General features: G+C 35.7%; 2 protein-coding genes and 1 pseudogene across 3 annotated transcripts in view; 1 reads left to right on the top strand and 2 right to left on the bottom strand.

Annotated features, from left to right (window-relative positions):
- LOC140615526 (olfactory receptor 52E4-like) overlaps positions 1–17,449 on the top strand; it is a 50,398-nt gene extending 32,949 nt beyond the window's left edge. For both annotated transcript variants that reach the window (XR_012016077.1, XR_012016076.1), the window contains one exon: positions 17,282–17,449. The gene's annotated coding sequence lies outside the window, so the exon portion shown is untranslated. The remainder of the gene's footprint in view (positions 1–17,281) is intronic.
- On the bottom strand, positions 8,540–9,496 carry LOC140615289 (olfactory receptor 52D1-like). The gene has a single exon (XM_072795204.1). It carries the CDS (start codon positions 9,494–9,496, stop codon positions 8,540–8,542), a length of 957 nt encoding a protein of 318 aa, XP_072651305.1.
- On the bottom strand, positions 15,430–16,363 carry LOC140615288 (olfactory receptor 52D1-like; annotated as a pseudogene).
- Positions 17,450–25,918: the final 8,469 nt, after the last annotated feature.

The raw sequence follows: 25,918 nt of genomic DNA, 5'->3' as shown, positions 1-25,918 counted from the left end.
TTTTTATTGGAGTTCAATTTGCCAACATATAGCATAACACCCAGTGCTCATCCCACCAAGTGCCCAGGGCATGATCCTGGAGACCTGGGATCGAGTCCCTTGATGGAGCCTGCTTCTCCCTCTTCCTGTGCCTCTGCCTCTCTCTGTGTTTGTGTGTCTCTCATGAATAAATAAATAAAATCTTAAAAATAAAAAAATAAAAAAATATTGCTTTTAGAAGAAAACAGAAATATCTTATTATCTTGAAATAGGCTTTGCTCACTTAAATAAGACCACTGCTACCAACAATAATAAAATATAAAGAGCCCCATTGATAAACCCCAATATACATTGGAATTTTTCATATGTCTAATATAGTTTTCTAAATCTGTAGGGTAAATCCATTTTATGCAACTACTGGTGCCAGTAAAACAGGTTACTTATATGCAAAATATATATGAAAAATAAGGTTCAGCTAAATTATACTGAAAACTTAAATGTATAAAAAACAACAAAATGGTTTAGTATATACAATATCTTACATTATATTATAGAATTTAATTTCATATATCATAATCTATATTCTCTCTTCTTTATACATATATATATGCATATCTTCTTATCGTGCTAGCTAGTTATAAAAAAATTAAAGCAGGAATTATCAAATGAAAATACAGAATTACCTGACTATTAAGAAATTATTTTTAACAATCATTACAAAAAAAACCACAATCACAATTTTTAAAAAATGAGATTAGAAGAAAAAATACCTTGCACAAAAATGGTAAACTCCCCAAAGTACAAAGAAATATGGATCAAGGAAGACAAAACAATTCAAACAAACAGAAAAGTTAGTGAAAGGGTATCTGCAAGTAATTCAAAAGACAGCAATTCTTATGGACTACACATTTTTTAAAAAATGGTTCATTTTATTAAAGAATATTCAATATGCATATAACTTTGAACTGAAATGTAGTATAATACAAGTAATATAAGTAAAACAAGTAATATAATGATTCAGAATTCGCACACAAATAGAAGCAGAGGGGCACTGGCTAGCTTAGTTGGTAGAGCATGTGATTCTGGATCTCAGGGTCATGAGCTGAAGCCCCACATTGGGCATGGAGACTACTATAAAAAATAAATAAATAAAACTCATAGAACTACCCACTAAAAAGGATAGAATTTACACTTCATAAATTATATTTTAATAAACATGACTTTAAAAGAAGGAATAAGGGAGCCTGGCTAGTTGAGTCAGTTGAGTATCTGACTATCGATGTTGGGGTTGTGGGTTCAGGTCCCATGTTGGGTGTAGAAGTTACTTAAGAATAAAATGAGTGAAAATATCAGTGAGGGTGACAAAACATGAGACACCTAACTCTGGGAAACGAACAAGGGGTAGTGGAAAGGGAGGTGGGTGGGGGGTTGGGGTGACTGGGTAATGGGCACTGAGGGGGGCACTTGGTGGGATGAGCACTGGGTGTTATGCTATATGTTGGCAAATTGAACTCCAATAAAAAATTTTAAAAAAGAATAAAATCTTTAAAAAATAAAATAATAAAATAAATAGAAGCAGAAACTATGTACAATAGTAGTTAGCATAGCAAAATTTAGTGACATAAACTTAAATGTAAATTGAATTCCTGCCATAAGTAATTCTAGACACAGATATTACAACCATTCACAAAAATTAGTTCTAAATGAATCAGACTTAAAAGTAAAATGCAAAACTAGAAAACTCTTGAAAGATAACATAGGAGAACATGCAGATGACCTTGGATTGGGGGATCAGTTTTTACAACACCAAAGGCACCACACATGAAATAATAATTGATTATTAGACTCCAATTAAAATTTAAAACTTTTGTTATGTGAAGGACAGTCAAGAGAATAAGATGACTAGTCACAAAGTGGGAGAAAATATTTGCAAAGACATATCTGGTAAAAGATTGTTACACAAAATATATAAGGAATTCTTGAAACTCAACAAGAAGAAAATGATCAACCCAATTTGAACAGACATCTCACCAGAAGCTATATAGATGGCAAAGAGCATATGAAAAGATGCTCAACATCATCTATTAGGGAATTGCAAATTCAACCAGCAATGATATAGCGTAACATACCTGCTGTAATTGGGAAGATTCAAGACACAATGACAATACCAAATGTTGATGAGGTTGTAGAAGAATAGGAACTCTTATTTGTAGTTTGTGGAAATGCAAAATTGTACACTCACTTTGGAAGAAGTTTGGTGGTTTCTTACAAAACTAAACATACTCTTACCATATGAGTCAGCAATTGCTATCCTTAGTATTTACCCAAAGGAGTTGAAAACTTAAGCCCACACAAAAATCTGCACATGAATGTTTATAACAACTTTATTCTTAATTGCCAAAACATGGAGGTAACCAAGATCTTCTTTAGTAGGTGAATGAATAAATAGTCTGTTATACAAAAAAAAAAAAAAAAAAAGTCTGTGGTACACTCAGGTAGAATATTATTCAGCACTAAAAATAAATAACAAGTCAAGCCATGAAAAAAACATGGAGGAACCTTAAGTGCATATTATTAAATGAAAGAAGCCAAGGCTACATATTATATGATCCCAATTCTATGACACTCTGGAAAATGTAAAACTAGGGAGACAGTTTTAGCAGCTGGGGGATGGGAAGGAAGAATATGGAGAGGACAGAAGCTTTTATTGCAGTGAAATTGTTCTGTATGATACTATAACAATGGATACACGCCACATGTCATGATACGTTTGTCACCACACAGAGAATGTACAATATCAAGGATTAACCCTAATGCAAACTGTGGACTTTGAGCAATAATCAAGTGCCAATGTAAGTTAACTGACTGTAACAAATGCATCCCCTTATGAGGGATGTTGATAGTAGGGTATGCTATGTGTATGTGGGGTCAGAGAGTATATAGGAATTCTCTGTACCTTCCTCTCAATTTTGCTTCTAAACTAAATGTCTTCTAAAAAATAAAATTTACATAACTAGATAGTTAATAAATGAATTTTTTCTTTAGAAATTGAATGCCTAACAACAGAGAATGAGTTTAATAAGGTCCAATATATCTATACTAACAAATATTTTGTGGAAATCAGAAAGGATTAGATATTGACAGTGGCATTATTCTTAAGTCACTCAGAGTCAGAAAGTGTAGAATATCATGTAAAATATGTATTCCATTTTCAGCAATTTTTAAAACCACCTACATTCTCTTGATTTTCATATTTCTTTTTTTCCTAATATTTCTTTAAACTACAAATAAGAATGGTAAAAGGTATAACAGGATTGACAATTTGGTCACACTACCTAACTTGAGAGAGACTTTGAGACTATATAGGGAATGGTGGTAGAAAATAAAAGGTAATTTCTAGAGCAAAAATGTATACTGTGCACATTATGGAAAATTATAATATTTATGTAGACTGCAAACCACAGAGTTCCATGAAAGGAATACTAACAAAATGTCCATTGTCTTTATTGTCATTATACTGGATTTACACTTTTTTTAAAGATCTATTTATGTATTTTAGGGGGGGAAGGGTAGAGGGAGAGACTTAAACAGACTCTCTGCTGAGTGAGGAGACTGAAGTGGGGTTTGATCTCACAAGCCTGAGATCATGTCTCAAGCCAAAACCAAGAGTCAGATGCTTAACCAGTTATGCCACCTAGGCATCCCTGTGTTTACGCTTCTAGACAAATGTTTTCCTTTTGCCTTTTCAATGTTGTTTGAATTTTCAAAAAAATATTTCAATTGCATTATGAGAAAAAGTATCCAGTCACTGTCATATGGAAATTGTGAATAAAGTGAGATGACCTATATCATATAAAACCAATTTAATAACATGCTGATTTTTAGTTTTAAAAACCAAACCTTAATTTTTGGCTTTACTTGATCTTTATATTAATCTCACTTTATGAAGTTCAAACAAAGCATCCAGCCATACCTCTCAGACACATCACTAGAGTGGCAGCTAAATGAGCACTATTTTAGAGTTTATTTGGTTTGTCATTAATTTTGGTCTTAAATTTCTTTTTACATCTTCAAAATATTTTGTTCAGCTGCACCAGTAGGTCCATAAAATATTATGTTCAAATAATTCTGTTCTTTTAGATAAATAGCCTCCATTTTAAATTCCCTAAGTGCTTTTCTTTTACTTACCTTAGCCTATTTTGGAGACCCTCTAGATGCCCCTACAATTTAACTTTTGACATAAAGACTGGCCCAGCAGAAGACCTTTCTGACCTTGTTTCTTTCCTAGGTTGGAGTCCATTTGCTGCTCACTAAACTTGCCATATAAGCTGTTTAATGTTTTTAATTACTCTTCGGTTTTTCTCTTGAGTAGAAATGCCTATCTTAGGTACTCCTCTTATTTCTTCATCTGGCTGGTCTTTGACTGTGTTGTACTGGGCTTTCAGATGGCTATAAGACAAACTGGCTGCCTCCTACTTCTTGTTCTGGTACTCATGGGGTTTTCAGGAGGGTTATGGAAAATTAATGCTTCATGGAGTTGGCTGTCAATGATCACAAGTGAGAATATCTCTTTGTTCCTCTAGAGGAGACAGATGACAGTCTTCAAGAGTTTTGGTCACCAAAGGACTAGCCTCAGGAACTAAGAATTAAAGAGTCTGTGGGTATTAGGGTCATAATGGTGATTGTTTAACTGTACTTTTGTTGGACTAAACAGTATAGATTGTATAGGGAAAATAATCTTTACAACATTAGGTTGATTCAACTTTCTATAGCCCCACATTTCTGAACAGTAGAGTTCTAAGTCAGTATGTTTTGGTGTCGTGCCAATAAAGTATTACCCATGCAGTACCTGCCTCAGAGATAGCTTGAAATGATCATATTTATCCAGATATTCCCTAAAATTTCATATTTCTCCCAGATATTGCCCAAGTTATATCAGCTTAGTTGATGTTATTTCCTTATCTTAAAAAGGAGGATGATATCTATTTTTCTGGGGTTCTGTGATATTAAAATTAGTAATATATAAAATAGAATTCCCTATTTACTATTTGACAAAATGTCATTTTATATTTATTATTGTTGCTGTTTTTTTCTAATATTGCCTTTCAAATGTAAGCTTGAGATTTCCATTTCCAAATGGACATGAAGAACTAAGTAACAATGTCAAGCAGTGTAATTAAATTCCCTATTGTGATTAATTGATAGCTTTGGAAAGAATCTTTTAAATTAGTACTGACAATCATTGATGACCATGAAGGAGCAATTATTACCCCAGACATAAGTCAAAATAGACCATTCAATGAGTCATTTTGTCCCCCTTTCTACTACTTCTCCTGTCATTAGTCTTCTCTGTCCAATCTGCTATTACAGACTTCCCTAGACCGTCAACTGCACCACTAATTTTGCATATGTTTATGTTGCTTATGATATCTTCACTAAAGCTTATAGGATAAATGATTTGTCTAATTCAAACAAAAGTAACTGAAGATGTCTCAAAGAACACATTTATAATTGGGAGATTTAATATGTCAACTTGAATGAAAGAGGAAAAAATGTATAATGCTATATAACATATTTTATCCCAGGATCTGAGTTTCCTTTCTCAAAGACCTTTTTCTCAGTGTAATGTAAAAGGCCCTTACTTGATACATAAACTGCAAGTAAAGCATAGTCTTATTAATGTCAAGATATTGATATTAATATCTATTTCTTATTAATATCAGGATATTTGATACTAGTATCTATTCCATAGATAGTCAAATTATAAAACAAATGTGTGAAATATCAGGAATTCTATATCCTATCCCTTTTCTTCTTTTTTAAAAAGATTTAAATAAATAGAGATATATATACATTAATATATAGATAGTAATATATGCATACATATATTTCTGTATCTCTTGATTACTAAATAATCTAGAATACTCTGAATGTAAGGTTTTTAATCTTCTTCTGTAAACCTGGGGAACTAAGTGGCTAAGATTTATCAATGGACGAACCTCCTTTTATTGTTAAGGCCAGCAGGAGCATCTTTAGGTAAAACTGATGAACCTTATGCTGTAGAAGACCTGGTTTCAGGGTTGGCTTTGCCATCTACTGACTGTACAACCATTTTCAATAATTTAGTCTTTACAAGCTCAAATTTCCTACAGTTTAAAATATGGACCTAGTAGTACATATATCATAATGTCTATATGAAGCTTGAATAAATTAATATAGCTGTAGTGTTAAATAGAATGAATAACATAGAATCACATTAATAAGCAGTAGTGATTAATGATGATGGGAGTTGCAGCCATGATAATAAATGGTACATAGATTTTCTTCTCCTCATGTCTATATGTTGGCATATTGAACTCCAATTAAAATAAAATAAATAAAATACAATAAAATACAATAAAATACAATAAAATACAATACAATAAAATAAAATAAAATAAAATAAAATAAAATAAAATAAAATAAAATAAAATAAAATAAAAAATTTCCCTCATTGAAAAGGGAAATCTTCCCTTATACCCTAGAGCCAGCAGCCCTCAGGGGGCTCCAGTTCTGCTTAGCTCTTCTGTGCCCTAAATTTGATATGGGTAAACACCTGTGCAAAGATGGATAGCAATAAAGCCCTGACTGTGAATGATTGGGTAATTATGTCTAGATTTTCTTACAAATAAAAATAGAGGCAAAGTTCATGCAGATGAAAGCAATATCCTCCAAAAGCAGCTCTGCTTTTAATAAAGGTATATTTAAAACAAAGTATTTGCTTTAAAATGCCTCAATTGTCAGTGGGTTCAGAATACAGACAGGGCAGACATTGGTGTCATGTTGCCCCTGGTCCTACATCCCTAAACCAAGTAATAATATTTTCCCTTCCTCTTCTTTTCACTCCACTGTGTGTCTGTAGTATCTGCCAGAAAGCCTCTGTCAGGATTTTCCACTGAGTTTGGGGTAAAAGATGGGGGGGATAGGCATCTTTCCACATGAAAAAAAATGTGCAGCAACTAATTAGTTCAGATTAGTTTGAGCTACTCTACCCAAAACATGTGTGAATCAGTCTACCCAAAACTGGAGGAAGAACCACACGCAAAAAATTGGGCCAATACTTGAAGCCAACCCTTTTTGAGAAGCCATACTGGGATTTTTCATAATTTATTGTGAAATCTATATCTATAGTCTCTATATAACAATATCACAGTAGACATAGAAAGATATAGGGAGACCAGAGAGTGGGGCAAAATGAGTACTAGATGCTCTGCTTTCACATAGTGCAGCCTAATAACAACAGTTGACAAGATCGACCAATTTTTCAATCTAATCAAGTCTCAGAATGAAGCTTTAAAACAGAAATACAAAAAAATTTTTAGCATCCAACATGGTAAAATATATAATGCCTGGTATCTGTTCCAATTTATCAGTCATGAAAAGAAGTAGAAAAACAAAGTTCATAATGAGTGAGAACAATGAATCAATTGAAACTGACCCAGAAATGATACAGATACTAGAATTAATAGACATAGGCATTAAAAGTCCTTACAAATACATTCTATATCATTGAAAACCAACATTTAAGCATCCAAGGAAAGAAATAAAATTGGGATGGCAGTCCAAAATTCACCACCAAAATAAACTGTCACTATTTGACACAACTGGAAGCTCACTAAAATGCCCCATTAAAAGGCTTGGTTTCCTTTGTTTGTCTATTTATTTATTTGACATGACTCAGAAATCACCCTCTGAGAAAAAGGCATTTGTAGTGGCAATTCTTTAACATTAGAGTATCTTAAGGCAAACTTACTGAGTGGGCTAACAAAAAACTGACTATAAAACTTAAACAAACAAACAAAAAACAGAATGAGATGTCCATAGGAGGATTTGAAAAGTTCCAAAATATTCCTAGGAATCTAGAAAGCCTCATACCTGAGTGCATAGCACATGCACAAGGTTTAAAACAAACAAACAAACAAAAACAAGCACTCAAAATAAAAATCTTGGTTGCTAATTAAAGGCTTGATATCAGCTATTATAAATAAGTTCTAAGAACTAAAAGAAAGCAAGTCTAAAGAAGAAAAAGAAAGTTTGAGAATTATGTGTCACCAAATAGAGAATATAAAGACATAGGAATTATTTTAAAAGAACCAAATATAATGGAAAAGTATAATAAACAAAATGTAAAATTCACTACAGGTATTTGAAAGCATGTTTAGACTTATAGGAAAAAACAAATAAGCAAACTTAAAAAGAGGCCAATTGAGACTATCCAGCTAAAGAAGCAAAAAAAAAAAAAAAAAATAGTACAGAGAAATAAAGAGTCTCAAAGATCTGCAGGATACTAACAAAAATACCAACATACTTAGAAAGGAAATCCTAGAATCAGAATAGAAACAGAAATAACATTTAAAGAAATAATGGCTGAAAATTTTCAAAAATTGAAGAAAAAACTTTAATCCTCATATACAAGAAGCTCAGCAAATTTGAAATAGAATGAAAAGAAGATATTCTTCAGTAAAGTGTCAAACTTTTGAAAGAAAACAAAGGGCAATCTTAAAAGAAACACGATATGCTTTCAAACACATTTGATTGTTAAGAATTTAAAAAATCTCTCCCTGATTCTTTTTGTCTTCACACCATAAATAATAGGGTTCATCATAGGTGGAATAAGAAGATATATATTGGCTACAAAAATATGAATATGTGGAGCAATGTGGTGACCAAACCTATGAGTGAGAAAAGAGAAGAAGGCTGGTGTATAAAACACTAAGATGACCCATACATGGGAGACACATGTACTTAAGGTCTTGAGGCGGGCAGCTTTGGATGGGAGATTAAAGACAGTGAAAAGAATAAGGACATAGGAACAGATGATCAATATGAAATCCAACCCCCCTGTAAGGAATGCCACAATTAGGCTGTAGGCTCTACGAATCTTGGTCTCAGTGCAAACCAGTTTTATTAGGGCCATAAACTCACAGTAGGTATGGGAGATGACATTAGTTCTGCAATAGGAAAGCCACCGCAGTAAAAAGGGGTGTGGACTGAGGAGTATAGCTCCTCTGAAAACAATGCCCAAACCCAAACCTACAATCACTGCAGGTGTTAGGATAGTGGAATGTCTTAATGGGTGACAGATGGCTATGTAGCGGTCAAAAGCCATGGCCAAAATAAATCCAGATTCCATAGTAGACAAAGAATGAATGAGGTACATTTGAAGGAGGCAGGCTTCAAAGTAGATCTCTCTGTAATTGAACCAGAAGAGGCTGAGTATCTTGGGAAGTGTAGAAGAAGTAAGCATCAAATCAGCTACTGACAACATGCATAGAAAGAGGTACATAGGTTCATGCAGTTTGTGGTCTGTCTTGACAATTAATAGAAGAGCAATATTTCCCATCAGTGATACTAAGTAGACGAGGCAAAAAGGGACAGAAATCCATGTGTGGACAGCCTCCAATCCTGGAATGCCAAGTAGTAGGAAGGTGGTAGGGCGAAGACTGGTCCTGTTGTAATTTAACAGTAGATATTCCATGACCCTGTCCAAATTTTTAAAAAATCACAAAAATTGTAAATATATGAATACCAATTTTTTCATTATGGGTGGGAGAGATGTTGGCTATTGAACTATTTCTTCAGTAGTATAATCTTGAAATGCATCAAATATATGGGACTATACTTTTTCATGTAAGAAATACTAGTAGAAAAGCATTTATCATTTATCTATCATCTATCTACTATCTATCTATCTATCTATCTATCATCTATCAATCTCTTTGCCTTTTTTCAGAAAGTGTTGCTAAGTTAGCCAGATGCATTTCAGTAGTATTATAGTATTACAGAAGTAGTAAATTTATTGCTGAGTATAAAAATATAATTTTCTACTATTTGAGACAAGCAAAAAAGTGTAACTACCACTGTCATGAATGAGATCAGTGATTTGTGATATTTTAGACCCTCTTCTTTCTGTCCTTCCTAATGATAGGGCTTATAGGTATAAAGGAAAGATGACTTGGAAAATACTAAATAACAATTGGGGAAATTAGCTAAAAAGGCAGAATTGATAGGTATGAACCAAACTGATATATTTTTAAAGGTGAGTCATCGAGCTAATAAATGAAGGACACTTATCTTTATAAAATCAGTTCAATTGAATGATAAGAAAATTCTTAGCAAAGAACATAGAGAAAATGACCAAATCTGGAAAATATGAGTATTCAAATTACCAGATATTTGTGTTTTTCTTGTAAAAGATCATCGAATTTTTCCAGAAGGTGCATAATACATTCTTCAATCACACAACACACTTCATACTGACTTTTGTTTCCAGAGTAAACTTTTTTTCCCTATATGCCCTATGCTGTGCCTTTTATTCCTGCGATTTATTCATTCCCTCACTGGAAGCCTCTACCTCCCATTCCTCTTCACTTATTTTGTCCATCTCCCACCGCCCTTCCCTCTAGCAATGGTTTGTTGCCTGTGTTTACAGGTCTGATTCCTGAAGCCAACTTTTAAATGCAACTCTTGGCTTCCACATGTCAGCTTGCCAAAAAGCATGCCTTAGAATTTGTGAAAAATTATTTTGGAAAGGTATCCTAACAATACTAAATTTTGAATTGATAAATCATTATTTTGGTTCAAATATTGGTACATGGTAAGCTTATATAGCATGAGGTATCCTTTCACTCTGAATAGAATAAGTATGATTTTTTTTTAAAGATTTTGACCAATGCAGTTCAGGATTAAATCCTAGGAGTAGATTAACAAAAATTCTGAACAAAGCTTACCTCTCAGCTTAAAGATTGAGTTCATCTTCATATACCTTACTTTTCTGTCAAGAAGTTTAACCACCTTCCAGAGAGCCATAACTACTTAAGACTGGATCTAGGATGCCATGCTAGGCTCCATCATTCACTTCTCACAGAAGCACTGAATTTTCCCATCCCAACTCAACTACAATTTTGCAGGATATAACCTAATTATCTTACCTCTACAATGAGATGGTCTCATTGCTCACCCTGAAGGTCAGCTTAATATTGGCTATAACTACAAGAGCCATTATACCTCTTATCCTGGGGGACCAGAGGCTTGTAAAGAATAACTTGCCTATCACCACTCATGAGAATGCTATCTAATTGTAAGCAATTTCAGCAATCTCTCCCAGTCTCTCCAGGCATAATTTTGTCTCTTGAAGGAAATCAATCCTTTGTCACTAGTGTCTTCACCACCTACGCTTTTAGCTTAGAAACCAATAGGAGATGGCCTCTGGATGCCAGATCTGGAGATACTTGACTCATCACACCTCTTGGGCTTAAGCACACACAGGTGCTGTGAATTAATGCCTTCTTACAATTTATATGATGAGAGCTAGGAGTGGGGGATACCAGAAAGACACGTTTATGAATTAATTAGGGCATGCATATTAATATCCCCACATGACTCCAGATATTTTTAAGTAACTTACTTGAATCTTACTTAGTTCTGAAAAACAACTGAAGCTCCAGGATATTTTCTGGTCATGTTGCTGTTTGTGAATCCCCCTGAACTTTACTTGTTTGATCAATTGTGGGATATTAATTATCCCCATATACAAAAAAAAAAAAAAACCATTATTTGCATTTTGGTTGGGATATTATGCAAATAGTGGGTATGTTTTCCTTATAGATATGTCCTTCCTCATCCTACTCTCCTATTTCTGTATTTCAGGAGTGATGATGAACATTATAGGCTATATTTCCCAGGATCACAAATCACCTATATTTATGCTGGGTTTGTTCAGTGGAGGCACTGGCAAGAAAATATTAAGGAAAAGGAAAGAAAGCCAGTTTTATTTCTCCCTATTTCTCACTATCTTCAACTGCATCTGTCTGCTCCAGGGCTCCAGATCTTTCTATGGTTTCAGCTTCCACTAAGAGACTCATATCTTTGAGCTATGATTGAGCTGCTGGTTCCTCTCTCTGTTTCACTGACCTAGAGTTGGTATGACTTTCCATAGTCCTTTTTTTTTTTTTTTTCAATTTTTATGTTTTTTTAGTAGGCCCCACACTTAGCATGGGAGTCCAACACAGAGCTGGAACTCATCACCCTGAGATCAAGACCTGAGCTGAGATCAAGATTGGAGGTTTAACCAACTGAGCCACCCACACACCCCAATGAATACCTATAGTTCTTAATTTCTGGGAGACTTTATTTTCAAATAATTCACTTCTCAAAAGTTCTATAATTTATATAATTATCAGTATTAAAGATACCTTGTAGAGTAAACTTTCAATATTCAAGAGCTTTTAGTTTCCTAGTTAGATTCTGACTAATACAAATACATTTCATAATACTATATGGCTTTGGTAATTGGTCAATTTAAAATAATGACAGTATTTCCTTGTTAACTGTTTTTAAATATTAGAAATATTTTTTTTAGAAAAAATAAAAAACAACCAACAACCTTGAACCCAACATAATAAAGGCCATATATGAAAAGCCCTTGTGCTAACATTGTACTCAATGATGAAATACTGAACATTTTTTTTTTCTCCATGATCAGGAACAAGACAAGAATCCTCTCTTCTGTCCCTTGTATTCAACTTAGTACTAGAAGTCCTAGTCAAAACAAATAGATAAGAAAAAGAAATAAAATGCATCCAAGTTAGGAAGGAAGATATAATATTAGCTTTGTTTGTAGATGATTTGATCTTATAAGAAGAAAACCACAAAGATCATACATACACACACACACACATGCACACACACACATCTACTAGAACTGATAAAGAAATTAGAAAAATTGCAGGATTCAAAATCAACATGCAGAAATCAAAAATTGCAGATTTGAGCAATCTGAAAAGGAAATTATATAAACAATTCCATTTACAATAGTATCAAAAAGAATAAAATAGGAATAAATTGAAGAGAGAGACAGATATTTACTTGTACATTAAAAACTAGAAAACATTGTTGAAAGATACCATCGAAGACACAAATAAATGGAAAACTATTCCATACCCATGGATTGGTAGATATAATATTGTTAATATGTCAATACTACCAAAGTGATCTACAAATCCAATGCAATCTCTACCAAAGTTGCAATGACATTTTTGCAGAAACAGAAAAATCCAATGTAAAATTCATACAAAATCTTAAGGAACCCAAAATAACCAAAAGAAAAAAAATCTTGAAAAGTAAGAACAAAGTTGAAGTCTCAAACTTCCTGATTTTATAACTTACTACAAAGCTAAAGTAATCAAACCAAAATGATAATGGCCTAAAGATAGACATATGACCTACAGAATAAAAAGGAGAGCTCCCAAATAAACTCACATATAGGGTCAGATAATTTCTATAAGATCATTCAATGGGGAAAGAATTGTTTGTTTGTTTTCTCAACAAACAGTGATAAAAAAACTATAGATCCACATACAATAGAATGATGTTGGACTCCTAGAATATAAAAAATTACTAAAAATGGATCAAAGTCCTAAATAGGAGAGGTAAAACTATCAAATTGCTAGGAAAAAAAGAGAAAAACATTATGACGTTGTATTTGACAACCTCTTGGCTATGACACCAAAACATAGACAACAAAAGTAAAAATAAATTAACTGGACTTTATCAAAATTAAAACTTTTGTACTTAAATACAGAGGACAAACTAGTGACTGCCAAAGGGGAGATGGGTGGGGTGATAGGTAAAATAGGTGATGGGTGTTAAGGAGTACACTTGCTGTGATGAGCTCCAAATGATATATGTAAGTACTGAATCACTATATTGTACACCTGAAACTGATATTACACTGTATGTTGACCATAATTTTAATTTAAAAAAATGAGCAGAAAAAATACTCTTTTGTATTGAAAGACACTATCAACAGAGTGAAAAGGCAACCCACAGAATGGGAGAGGGTATTTGCAAATCGTGTATCTGATAAGAAGTTAATAGCCAGAATATATAAAGAACTAAAACACAACAGCAATGACAACAACAACAAAATGACTGAATCAGAAAATGAGCAAATGCCTTGAATGAAGATTTTTCCAAAGAATGTGTTTAAGTGGCAAAAAAACACATGAAAAGATGTTCAACATCACTAATTTTTAAGGAACTGCAAATCAAACCCACAATGAGACATTACTTCAAATTTATTAGGGTACTCATGCCTTTAAAAAATAGAAAAAAAGAAAAATTGTTGGTGTGGATATTAAAACACTGGAGCCCTTGTGCATTGCTAGTGGGAATGTAAAATGATGTAGATCCTGTGGAGGAAGGCATGGTCATCCTTTACGAATGAAAACACAGAATTATCATACGATACAGGAATTCCACTTCTGGGTATATACTCAAATTAAAACAGAAACTCAAACATATATTTATGCAACTATATTCAGTAGCATTATTCACAATAGCCAAAAGGTAGAAACAACCCAAATGTCCATCCACAGATAAATGGGTAAACAAAATCTAAGATAGATAGATGATAGATAGATAGATGAGAGATAGGAATCAATATCTAGATCTATATCTGTTTTATCTATGTAACTATAGTCCACTATAATATATATATATAGACATATTATTCAACATAAAAAAGAAGGAAATTCTGATGCATTCTACACGAATAAATCTTGAAGATTTTATGCTGAGTCAAATAAGCCAGTGACAAAAAGACAAATACTGTATGATTCCACTTAGATGAAGAACCTAAAGTAGCCAAACTCACAGAGACAGTAAATATAATGGTAGTTGCCATGGGATGTGGGGAATGGGGTGTTAATGTTAATGGGTAGAATTTCAGATGGGGAAGTTAAAAAAAAATCCCTGAAGAAGGATAGTGGTGATGATTGCACAGTAATGTGAATGCACTAATTCCACTGGACTGGACAATTAAAAATGATTAAAATAATACCTATTATGTTATTTTACCACAATAATAAAAAAGCCACCAGTAAATGCCCTTTAGTTACATTCCACCTTAATGCTAAAAACATGAGTGATGATACTGGATAGATAGATAAATAAATACATAGATGATAGATCAGTTTTCATTGCTTTTTTTCTTTATAACATTACATACAAATATATATTATCAAAGAGAAACATCAGAAGCATCTTTCCGTTGTACCTGAGCTGTTCCATAAATAAGAATAGGAAACCATCCATCATTTAGTTCTCTAGAGAAATCTTATTTTGTTTACTCTATATATCTTTTTCTCCTTCTTCAGCTGTTCACTCACTATTTGTAATTATCCTCCAAAACACACTTAGAAGAAGATTAACAATTTGTCCTTCAATATTTAATAAATGAATAAGTCTAAATAACTTGTTGGATTACAGTTTTTGGAATTCACAGACATATAGTAATAATAGAGAACTTTCAGGCAGTAAATGCAATTCAGCTTGCAGGATTAAGAGCAGCTAGTTATTTTACTTATATCAACTATTTTATTTCCATTTACTTTGCCAATCCAACTAAAATCAAGCAACTTTGACCTTTAATGTCCTAAGAACACATTCCCGCATCTTTTTGGCCCTTACCCCATACACAATGGGGTTGAGAAAAGGGGGCACCAAAAGGTATATGTTTGCAACGAAAATATGGATGTGTGCAGGCACATTCTTCCCAAAATGGTGAGTGAAAATGGAAAAACCAGCTGTGGAATAGAACAGGAATAACACAGACATGTGACCCACATGTGCCCAAAGCCTTAAAGCCAGCTTCCCGGGATGTCAGGCTGAACACAGAGCGGAGGATGAAGGCATAGGATATAGCAATGAGAATGGCATCAGATGAGCCAATGATAGAAGCCATACTGAGGCTATAACTCTTGGTGGCCCCTATGTCCACACACACCAGCTTCACTATAGCCATGAACTCATAGTAAGTGTGGGCAATGATTCGTGTTCTGCAGTAAGGCAGCTGTTTGAGCAGGATGGGATGTGGAGAAAAGAAGGCTACACCTCGAATCACCACAATAATGCCCATTATGGTGATGTGAGCATGGGTGAGAATGGTGGTATGGCACAGTGGATGACAAATAACCACATGACAGTCAAAGGCCATGGCCAGGAAAAAGCCCGATTCCATAGCAGTAAAACTGTGAATAAAAAGCATTTGAGCCAGGAAAACATCAAAGGCAATGTCATGGGCTCCAAGCCAAAAGACACAGAGCATGCAGGGAAGCGTGGATGAGGAGAAGACCAGGTCAGTGATGGAGAGCATGCTGAGAAAGAAGAACATAGGCTCATGGAGACTTCACTCTGCTCTCACCACGGCCAGTATGGTCTCGTTCCCCACCACAGCCACCATGTAAATGGAGCAGAAGGGGATCCCAATCCAGATATGCAGGTCCTCTAGTCCTGGGATGCTCATCAATAAGAAGGTGACAGAAGAGGTGTTGAAAGGAGGCATGACTTTTTTTCCTGTGCTTATCAGTACTTTTAAAAATAAAGTTGCTATGATAGATGATTACAACCAGATGCAGAAAACATGGAAATCTGATTCAAGAAGATCCTTAATGATCTGTTGCTAAAAACAATTCAAATTCATAAGTAGGTGTATTTAAATTCACTAGGATCATAATACTAAATTTAGTAATAACATACTAAATGACTGTTTAGAAGATAATACTCATATTATCTTTGGGGTCTATATGTCACCTCATCTCTTCATTTGCAGTAAGATTTCATCTTTAGTCCGACTGATACTTAATTCAACAAATGTTTACTGTGAGGTTAATGAATTTCTTTCTTGAGCTTTCATTCAGTATTTCCCTCAGGTCAATGAGTTTTCCATAACTGGAAGTGATCAGCAGAGGCCTTGTGAAAATATCAAGGAGTTATTGAAAGGACCCTTACAATCCACTCTGCCATTCTCTTGGGGAATAGAAATATATGGTCTTTGTCCCTTTCTGGACATGAAATTGAAGTCTTTGGCACAGATTTTGAAGTAAAATCATCTCAATCTGTATCTTTATCCTTTCATTTGCTGCTCTGCATGTGTAACTAATCTGACAAAATTTAACAATGATGTCACATTTTTCCTATTGTTTCTTTCTATCAAGTCTCACTTAAGAATGGCATATATTACGTACTTTTGAACCAACAGATATCCATTGGTTAAGATATGGTATTTCTTAACATTAACCCTACTGACTACTTTTTATTGTCATTTTTTTTCAGAGTTAGATTATTTCCTTCATTTCTTGATCCAGAAACCCAAATTCTCAAACATGCATAACAGTTTATATACTGGATTGTTAAATTTACCTCATGATGCTTGAGATATCAGTTTCTGACTAAGTAGGTTTCTTTATACTTCTTCCTGCAGTTCCAAAGGACAGTCAAACCTCCATGGCAGAAAAGCCCTGGGATAAAGTGGTTGAGCATGAGCAGGAATTGAGAAGGATGAAGAAAAGAACTACTTTTTTTTATTATTTTATTTTAGATCACTTTTATTTTCTTTTTTAAAAATGTAGAAAAACATTTTTTTGGAAATATAAATGTCATATCTCTTTACATATGAAATATGGTCTTTTAAATTAAATATATCCATGTGAATTAAAACGCTGGAATATTTCAGTTTGTATTTTTAATTGATTAGTAGCCCATTCAAGTATTACTTTGATTATGTCAATGACTCATAAGCTTTGCCCTTCCTGCATTCACTGGCAGCATAGCTGATTTTTATTTATTTATTTATTTATTTATTTATTTATTTATTCATTTATTTATTTTATTTATGATAGTCATACACAGAGAGAGAGAGAGAGAGGCAGAGACACAGGCAGAGGGAGAAGCAGGCTCCATGCACCGGGAGCCCGACGTGGGATTCGATCCCGGGTCTCCAGGATCGTGCCCTGGGCCAAAGGCAGGCGCCAAACCGCTGCGCCACCCAGGGATCCCGCATAGCTGATTTTTAAAGGACTATTTCTGGCTTCATTGACATTTGTAGTGACCATAGTTCCTTTCAGTCATTTGCTTCCTTTGATGATACTTTTATTGGCTCAATGAAGAACAATATCTTCAGTATTCATATTTGAGTATTCAGAACACAGACATGAGAGCCATAGCCCACTTAACATGCTTAATTATAATAATTCATATGGTAAATGATGCCATTACGTTTTAAATTAAGTTTTCTATTCATGAGTTCAGCAGGGGCTTCCTCCAACTTCAGAGTAAAGTAGAAATCTTGCCCCTCTGCAAATATTTTTGAAAGAAACAAAATATCAAAAGACAAAAACAGCAGCCTCCTTGGCCTTAAGATGATTTATGTTTTGAGCCAGACTTGAATAAACAGAAAAAGCAATTATAGTTCATAGATTATTCAAAACAAAGTAAACATTATTTATTATTGCTTTCTAATTATGCATTTTTAAAATTTATTTTATTGCTTGCTGATTATTTCACAGTCCTGCCACATTAGTAGACATAGTCTAGTTCTTATATTAAACTAATTAAAAGGTATGGATTAAATTTTAATTTCCATTCTACTTCCACTGCAATAATCTGAAAAATCTTCATATTTCTCTGTAAAATAAAACATTAATCTTAGTTACAAAATACTAGTTAGTGTATAAGGCTTCTAGCATTTTAGGACATTTTCTAATTACATATCGTTTTTTTCATGTTATATTAATAGGAAAATCATTCATATATTTTAGTGCATTGTAATTTATGGAGATTTGTTATTAGCTATGGCAATATTAACTGTAAACATAACCCTAGAATGTCAATCTAGCTCTGAAACATAAATCTCGATAGATAAGGGCTCCTGGGTGGCTCAGTTAAGCACCTGACTTTAAATTTTTTTTTTTTTTATTGGAGTTCAATTTGCCAACATATAGCATAACACCCAGTGCTCATCCCGCCAATGCCCCCCTCAGTGCCCATCACCCAGTCACCCCAACCCCCCTCCCACCTCCCCTTCCACTACCCCTTGTTCATTTCCCGGAGTTAGGTGTCTCTCATGTTTTGTCACCCTCACTAATACTTCCACTCATTTTCTCTTCTTTCCCTTTATTCCCTTTCACTAATTTTTATATTCCCAAATGAATGAGACCATATAACATTTGTCCTTTTCCGATTGACTTATTTCACTCAGCATAATACCCTCCAGGTTCCTCCATGTTGAAGCAAATGGTGGGTATTTGTCGTTTCTAATGGCTGAGGAATATTCCATTGTATACATAAACCACATCTTCTTTATCCATTCATCTTTCGATGGACACCGAGACTCCTTCCAGTTTGGGTATTGTGGACATTGCTGCTATAAACATTGGGGTGCAGGTGTCCTGCTGTTTCACTGCATCTGTATCTTTGGGGTAAATCCCCAGCAGTGCAATTGCTGGGTCGTAGGGCAGGTCTATTTTTAACTCTTTGAGGAACCTCCACACAGTTTTCCAGAGTGGCTGCACCAGTTCACATTCCCACAAACAGTGTAAGAGGGTTCCCTTTCTCCACATCCTCTCCAACATTTGCTGTTTCCTGCCTTGTTAATTTTCCCCATTCTCACTGGTGAGAGGTGGTATCTCATTGTGGTTTTGATTTGTATTTCCCTGATGGCAAGTGATGCAGAGCATTTTCTCATGTGCTTGTTGGCCATGACTATGTCTTCCTCTGTGAGATTTCTGTTCATGTCGTTTGCCAATTTCATGATTGGATTTTTTGTTTCTTTTGCTGTTGAGTTTAATAAGTTCTTTATAGATCTTGGAAACTAGCCCTTTATCTGATAGGTCATTTGCAAATATCTTCTCCCATTCTGTAGGTTGTCTTTTAGTTTTGTTGACTGTTTCCTTTGGTGGACAGAAGCTTTTTATCTTGATGAAGTCCCAATAATTCATTTTTGCTTTTGTTTCTCTTGCCTTCATGGATGTATCTTGCAAGAAGTTGCTGTGGCCAAGTTCCAAAAGGGTGTTGCCTGTGTTCTCCTTTAGGATTTTGATGGAATCTTGTCTCACATTTAGATCTTTCATCCATTTTGAGTTTATCTTTCGTATGGTGCAAGAGAATGGTCTAGTTTCATTCTTTTGCATGTGGATGTCCAATTTTCCCAGCACCATTTATTGAAGAGACTTTTTTCCAATGGATAGTCTTTCCTCCTTTATTGAATATTAGTTGACCATAAAGTTGAGGGTCCACTTCTGGATTCGCTATTCTGTTCCATTGATCTATGTGTCTGTTTTTCTGCCAGTACCACACTGTCTTGATGACCACAGCTTTGTAGTATAACCTGAAACCTGGCATTGTGATGCCCCCAGCTATAGTTTTCTTTTTCAATATTCCCCTGGCTATTAGGGGTCTTTTCTGATTCCACACAAACCTTAAGATAATTTGTTCCAACTCTCTGACGAAAGTCCATGGTATTTTGATAGGGATTGCATTAAACGTGTAAATTGCCATGGGTAACATTGACCTTTTCACAGTATTAATTCTTCCAATCCATGAGCAAGGAATATTTTTCCATCTCTTTGTGTCTTCCTCAATTTCTTTTAGAAGAAGTGTTCTATAGTTTTTAGGGTATAGATCCTTTACCTCTTTGGTTAGGTGTATTCCTAGATATCTTATGCTTTTGGGTACAATTGTAAATGGGATTGACTCCTTAAATTCTCTTTCTTCTGTATCATTGTTAGTGTATAGAAATGCCACTAATTTCTGGGCATTGATTTTGTATCCTGCCACACTGCCATATTGCTGTATGAGTTCTAGCAGTCTTAGGGTGGAGTCTTTTGGGTTTTCTACGTACAGTATCATGCCATCTGCAAAGAGGGAGAGTTTGACTTCTTCTTTGCCAATTTGAATGCCTTTAATGTCTTTTTGTTGTCTGATTGTTGAGGCTAGGACTTCCAATACTATACTGAATAGCAGTCGTGAGAGTGGACATCCCTGTCTTGCTCCTGATCTTAGGGGAAAGGCTCCAGTGCTTCCCCATTGAGAAGGATATTTGCTGTGGGCTTCTATTTTTTTCTATTATGAATTAGAGCCTTGCTGGATAAAGTATTCTTGGCTGCAGGTTCTTCTCATTTATGACCCTGAATATATCTTGCCCACTGTTTCTGGACTGCCAGGTCTGTGGAGAGGTCTGCTTTTATTCTGATACTTCTCATAAAGGTTATAGATTTCTTGTCTCTTGATGCTTTAAGGATCTTCTCTTTGTCTTTGGAATTTGCAAGTTTCACTATTAAATGTTGAGGTGTTGAGCAGTTTTTCTTGATTTTAGGGGGGGATCTCTCTATCTCCTGGATTTGAATGCCTGTTTCCCTTCCCAAGTTAGGGAAGTTCTCAGCTCTGATTGGTTCAAATACACTTTATGGACCCCTGTCCCATTCGGCGCCCTGGGGAACCCCAATTAAACGTAGATTTTTCCTTCTGAGGCTGTCATTTATTTCCCTTAACCAATCCTCATGATCTTTTAATCGTTTTTCTCTTTTTTCCTCAGTTTCCTAACTTGCCATCAACTTGTCTTCTATAACACTTACTCGTTCTTCTACCTCGTTACCCCTTGTCGTTAGGACCTCCAGTTTTGGATTGCATCTCATTTAATTGATTTTTAATTTCGGCCCTATTATATCTAAATTATGCAGTCATGAAGTCTCTTGAATCCTTTATGCTTTTTTCTAGAGCCACCAGTAGCTTTATAATAGTGCTTCTGAATTGGCTTTCTGACACCAAATTGTAATCCAAATTTTGTAACTCTGTGGGAGGGAGGACTGTTTTTGATTCTTTCTTTTGTGGTGAGTTTTTCCTTCTAGTCATTTTGCTCAGTGCAGAGTGGCCAAAAACACGTTGTACTGGAAAAAGGAGAAAACAAGAGAAAAAAAAGGAAAAAAGAAAAAAAAAAAGAAAAAACGGGGTGGGGAACAAACAAAACAAAAATCAAGGGGGAGTACCTTCTGATTCTATATACTGTAAATTCCTCGATTTCCCCTGGAACTTTCCAGTGCTGCTTGGTCAAGAACTTGCTTTTCCCCTGTCCTTCTAGCTGGTCTTCTGTGGGAGGGGTCTGCTGTGCTGATTCTCAGGTGTGTGCACCTAGGACAGCTGCCCAGCCCCCTGCCTGGTGCAGGGCTCAGTGGGAGCTGTTTATCCTGTGAGGCCCTTGCTCAGTCCCAGGTACAAGGTGAAACCAGGAGGAGGAACAACAGTGGTGGCATCCAGCTCTCCAGCCCTAGAGTCAGCTCTGGCAGTAACTACCACAGCTTTCAGTCCGCAGGGGCCTGGCGCTCCGGGGACGGGGTGCACCGATCTGCACAGCTCAGAGCTCTACGGGGGCAGGAGTGTCCTTGCTGTCCGGTGCCCTCCGGGCCCCCGCTTGTCCCAGGGGGAGTGCTGGATCCTGGGCGGTGTCCCCCAGCGCCCTGGGTTCCGGGGCCTGCGCCCTGGGCTCTGGGGCCTGCACGGCTGGAATCGCGCTCCCCCGCTGCAGCCTCACCCGCAGAGCCACCTCCACGCAGCCGCCTTCTAGCTGCTCCCGGTCCAGCCCTGTGCCTGCTGTAGCCCTTTAGGGAGCTCGGCCAAGGGGTGTGGCACGCTCTCCCTGGGGCACACCTCCTCTGTTCGTGCCCCTGGGTGCCTGGGAGCATCACCCCGCCTCCTAGGATCCTGCCGCATCTTTCTGCAAGGGCCTCTCTGTCTGGGAAGATTGGTGAAGCTCTTGTTTCTCTTGGATGGGCTCTCCTGTCCTGGGGACACTCGCCCTGTGGCCTTAGCCAGGCTCCTCGTGGCCCCTCCCCCCTGGATGCTTTTTTATCTATTTCTTTCTTTTTTCCATCTTCCTACCTTGATAGAAGCCGAACTCTTCTCACTGTAGCATTCCAGCTGTTCTCTCTTTAAATCTCAGACCGAATTCATAGGCTTTCAGGATGATTTGAAAGTTATCTAGGTAAGTTGGTGGGGACAGGTGACTTGGGGACCCTACTCCTCCCCCATCTTGCCCCGCCTCTCCAAGAACTACTTTTTTAAGTCAAGACAAATTCTTCAGCTGTAGAGCAACCCTTGGTTAATAGTTTTCTGCTTTTCCTATCTCCTATTAGGATAGTACTTAGTAGGTATATAGTACTGCCATCAGTTTTGAAGGAGAATCTGCCTTCCTTATGTCTCAAACAAATCCTTTTAAATATCATACGTTCTTTTTTTTAATTAATTAATTTATTTACTTTTGTTAGTCACACACAGAGAGAGAGAGAGAGAGGCAGAGGGAGAGGGAGAAGCAGGCTCCCTGCACAGGGAGCCCAACGTGGGATTCGATCGCGCGTCCCCAGGATCGCACGCCTGCGCCAAAGGCAGGCGCCAAACCGCTGCGCCACCCAGGGATCCCAATATCATACGTTCTAATAAGACCTTAAACTGTTACCTCTATATATGCTTTCCTAAATCATGCCAAAACACTTTTTTTTCTAGACTTTTACATTTACTAGAATCTGGGTTTATTATTGTTAAAAACAGTTGAAGAACACAAATATGGCTTTTTTCATGATTTAGCTTTAAACAAGTAATTGCATTCTAATTTTAAACAGGTAATTTATAAGGCAAAAAAATTATCCCAAAGGAAAAATAAGGATGAGTTATACAGATATGACAGCAAATTAAGTTTAGTGAGTCAAGAAAAGCCTTCTACTTATGCTGGAATGTGATGATTATATGACTTTGTTCCATAGGATCTGAATATAGATATTTCGATATAGAAATAGATAATGGAATATCTACCTATGTACACTCACATGCACACACATATAAGCAAAGGAAAAGGAAAGAAGCATAAACAAGTTTTCATTAGAAGTACAATTGTGAGCATCTACCTTCAGCTCAGGGCTGATCCTGGAGTCCTGGGATCGAGTCCCACATCAGGCTCCCTGCATGGAGCCTGCTTCTCCCTCTGCTTATGTCTCTGTCTCTCTCTCTGTTTCTGATGAATAAATAAATAAAATCTTTTTTTTTTAAGGAGTAGAATTATGATATAATGAATTAAATCTAGTGTAGTTGGGACTCAAAGGTTACCAAGAGATTAAAAGTGAAATAAAATTCTATGGGTAAACAAGTATCCCCAGACATTCATGGGTAAGCACATAACAGGAAACGTTATAATCTAGACCAATGCAGGGGCTGTCACTCATTTAGGTGCTAAGTGCATGTTGGAGTTACAGGTACAATACAGAGCACTGCAAGAGCAGAAATAGAAAGTGTACACACTCAAAATATGCACACTGGTTTCTAAAACATATTTTTTTTAACAAATACATGGTATAATCTTTGTGATATCATGTCCCTGTCAATGAAACCTGTTGTTGAGTATGGAGAGCATAAGGTAATCTTATTTTTGTTCTTTCAATAGGTTCATACAATATGAAATATGGTCTATGATATCCTTAAAAAATCTTTGTTTCCTGGAATCTATCTTTTTCTTCCTTTCATCTTAAGAGAGTGAAAAATATGTATTCCCTCTACTTCAAAAAATTATATCTTCTTTCTTGAATCTAAGACATTTGGAAAGTAAAAAGATGTAAAGAAAATCCCATATCCTTAAAAGTTTTCCTTAGATCACCCAGACTATCTGTTTCTTTCCATCCTTCTCTTGTTTCACAAGCTTAATTAGCTCATAAAGAAACTGATTCAGAACCAAAAAGGAACCTAAACATCTAGTTTCTATATTTAGCAGTTTTAACACATTAATCTCAGAGGATAAGCAGAAATTACATCTGACACAAACAGGTCCTCGTGCAATTGTTGGGAGAGGTGGAGTATTTTTACTCTTCATAAAATTTCTGTTATCTTCCTAATTTTAGGGATAGTAGTATACCTGTACACTGTCTTAGGTTTATAGTTGCAGATGTAGTCATCTTTTAGTATTTTGATATAACTTATAAACCACTTAATAGGACCTGAAGGGAACTGAAAAGATACAGAACACATCCCTTATTCCTTTCATACATCATCTTCATTCCAATGTCAACTTGGAACATATACCTTGCAGTTCAAAAGAGAGGGAGAGGGCAGCCCCGGTGGCGCAGCGGTTTAGCGCCACCTGCAGCCCAGGGCGTGATCCTGGAGACCCGGGATGGAGTCCCACGTTAGGCTCTCTGTGTGGTGCCTGCTTCTCCCTCTGCCTGTGTCTCTGCCTCACTCTGTCTCTCTCTGTGTCTCTATGAATAAATAAATAAATAAAAAGAGAGGGAGATGGTATATTTAAATTATTAGAAAAAGTAATCAAGAATTCCTTATCTAGCAAAATTGCCCTTAAAAATGAGGAGAAAATTAGGACATTCCCAGATACACAAAAGCTGAGAGAGTTCATTATTCCTTACCCTACAAGGAGTGCTAAAGGGAGTCCTTTCTTGAAATTTAAGAAAGCTAGAGAATAACTCCAACCAAACAAAAAATAGAAAGTTCTTCAGTAAAGATAAAACAGATAGAGATATAAAAACCAGTATCAGGGTGCCTGGGTAGCTCAGTGGTTGAGCGTCTGTCTTCTGCTCAGGGCATGATCCCTGGGTCCTGGGATAGAGTTCTGTATCAGATTCCCCACAGGGAGCCTGTTTCTCCCTCTACCTATGTCCCTGCCTCTCTCTGTGTGTCTCTCATGAATAAATGAATATACAAAATCTAAAAAAATATATATATATCACAATTTTAGTTCAAAACTCCACTTTTATTCTTTTACAGGATATAAAAGCCAAAAGCACAAACATAATTATAAATCTAAGTTAATGGGTACACAATATATAAGGATGTACCTTGTAACATTAATAAAATAAAATGTAGCCAGTAGAGATCTAAAAGGAGGAGTAGAATTTTTGTATGTGATCGAAGTTTAGTTGTAATCAGTTTAAAATACATTATTATAACTTTAGGATGTTACATGTAATCCCTCTGGCAATCACAAAGAAAATATTTGTCAAATATACACAAAAGGAAATGTCAAGGAATCAAAAAGTGTCATTATAAATTAAGTAAACACAAAAGAAGGCAG

Source organism: Canis lupus, chromosome 23 (assembly GCF_048164855.1).
Source record: "Canis lupus baileyi chromosome 23, mCanLup2.hap1, whole genome shotgun sequence".
Classification (NCBI taxonomy): Eukaryota; Metazoa; Chordata; class Mammalia; order Carnivora; family Canidae; genus Canis; species Canis lupus.
This window is presented reverse-complemented; position numbering and strand designations above follow the sequence as displayed.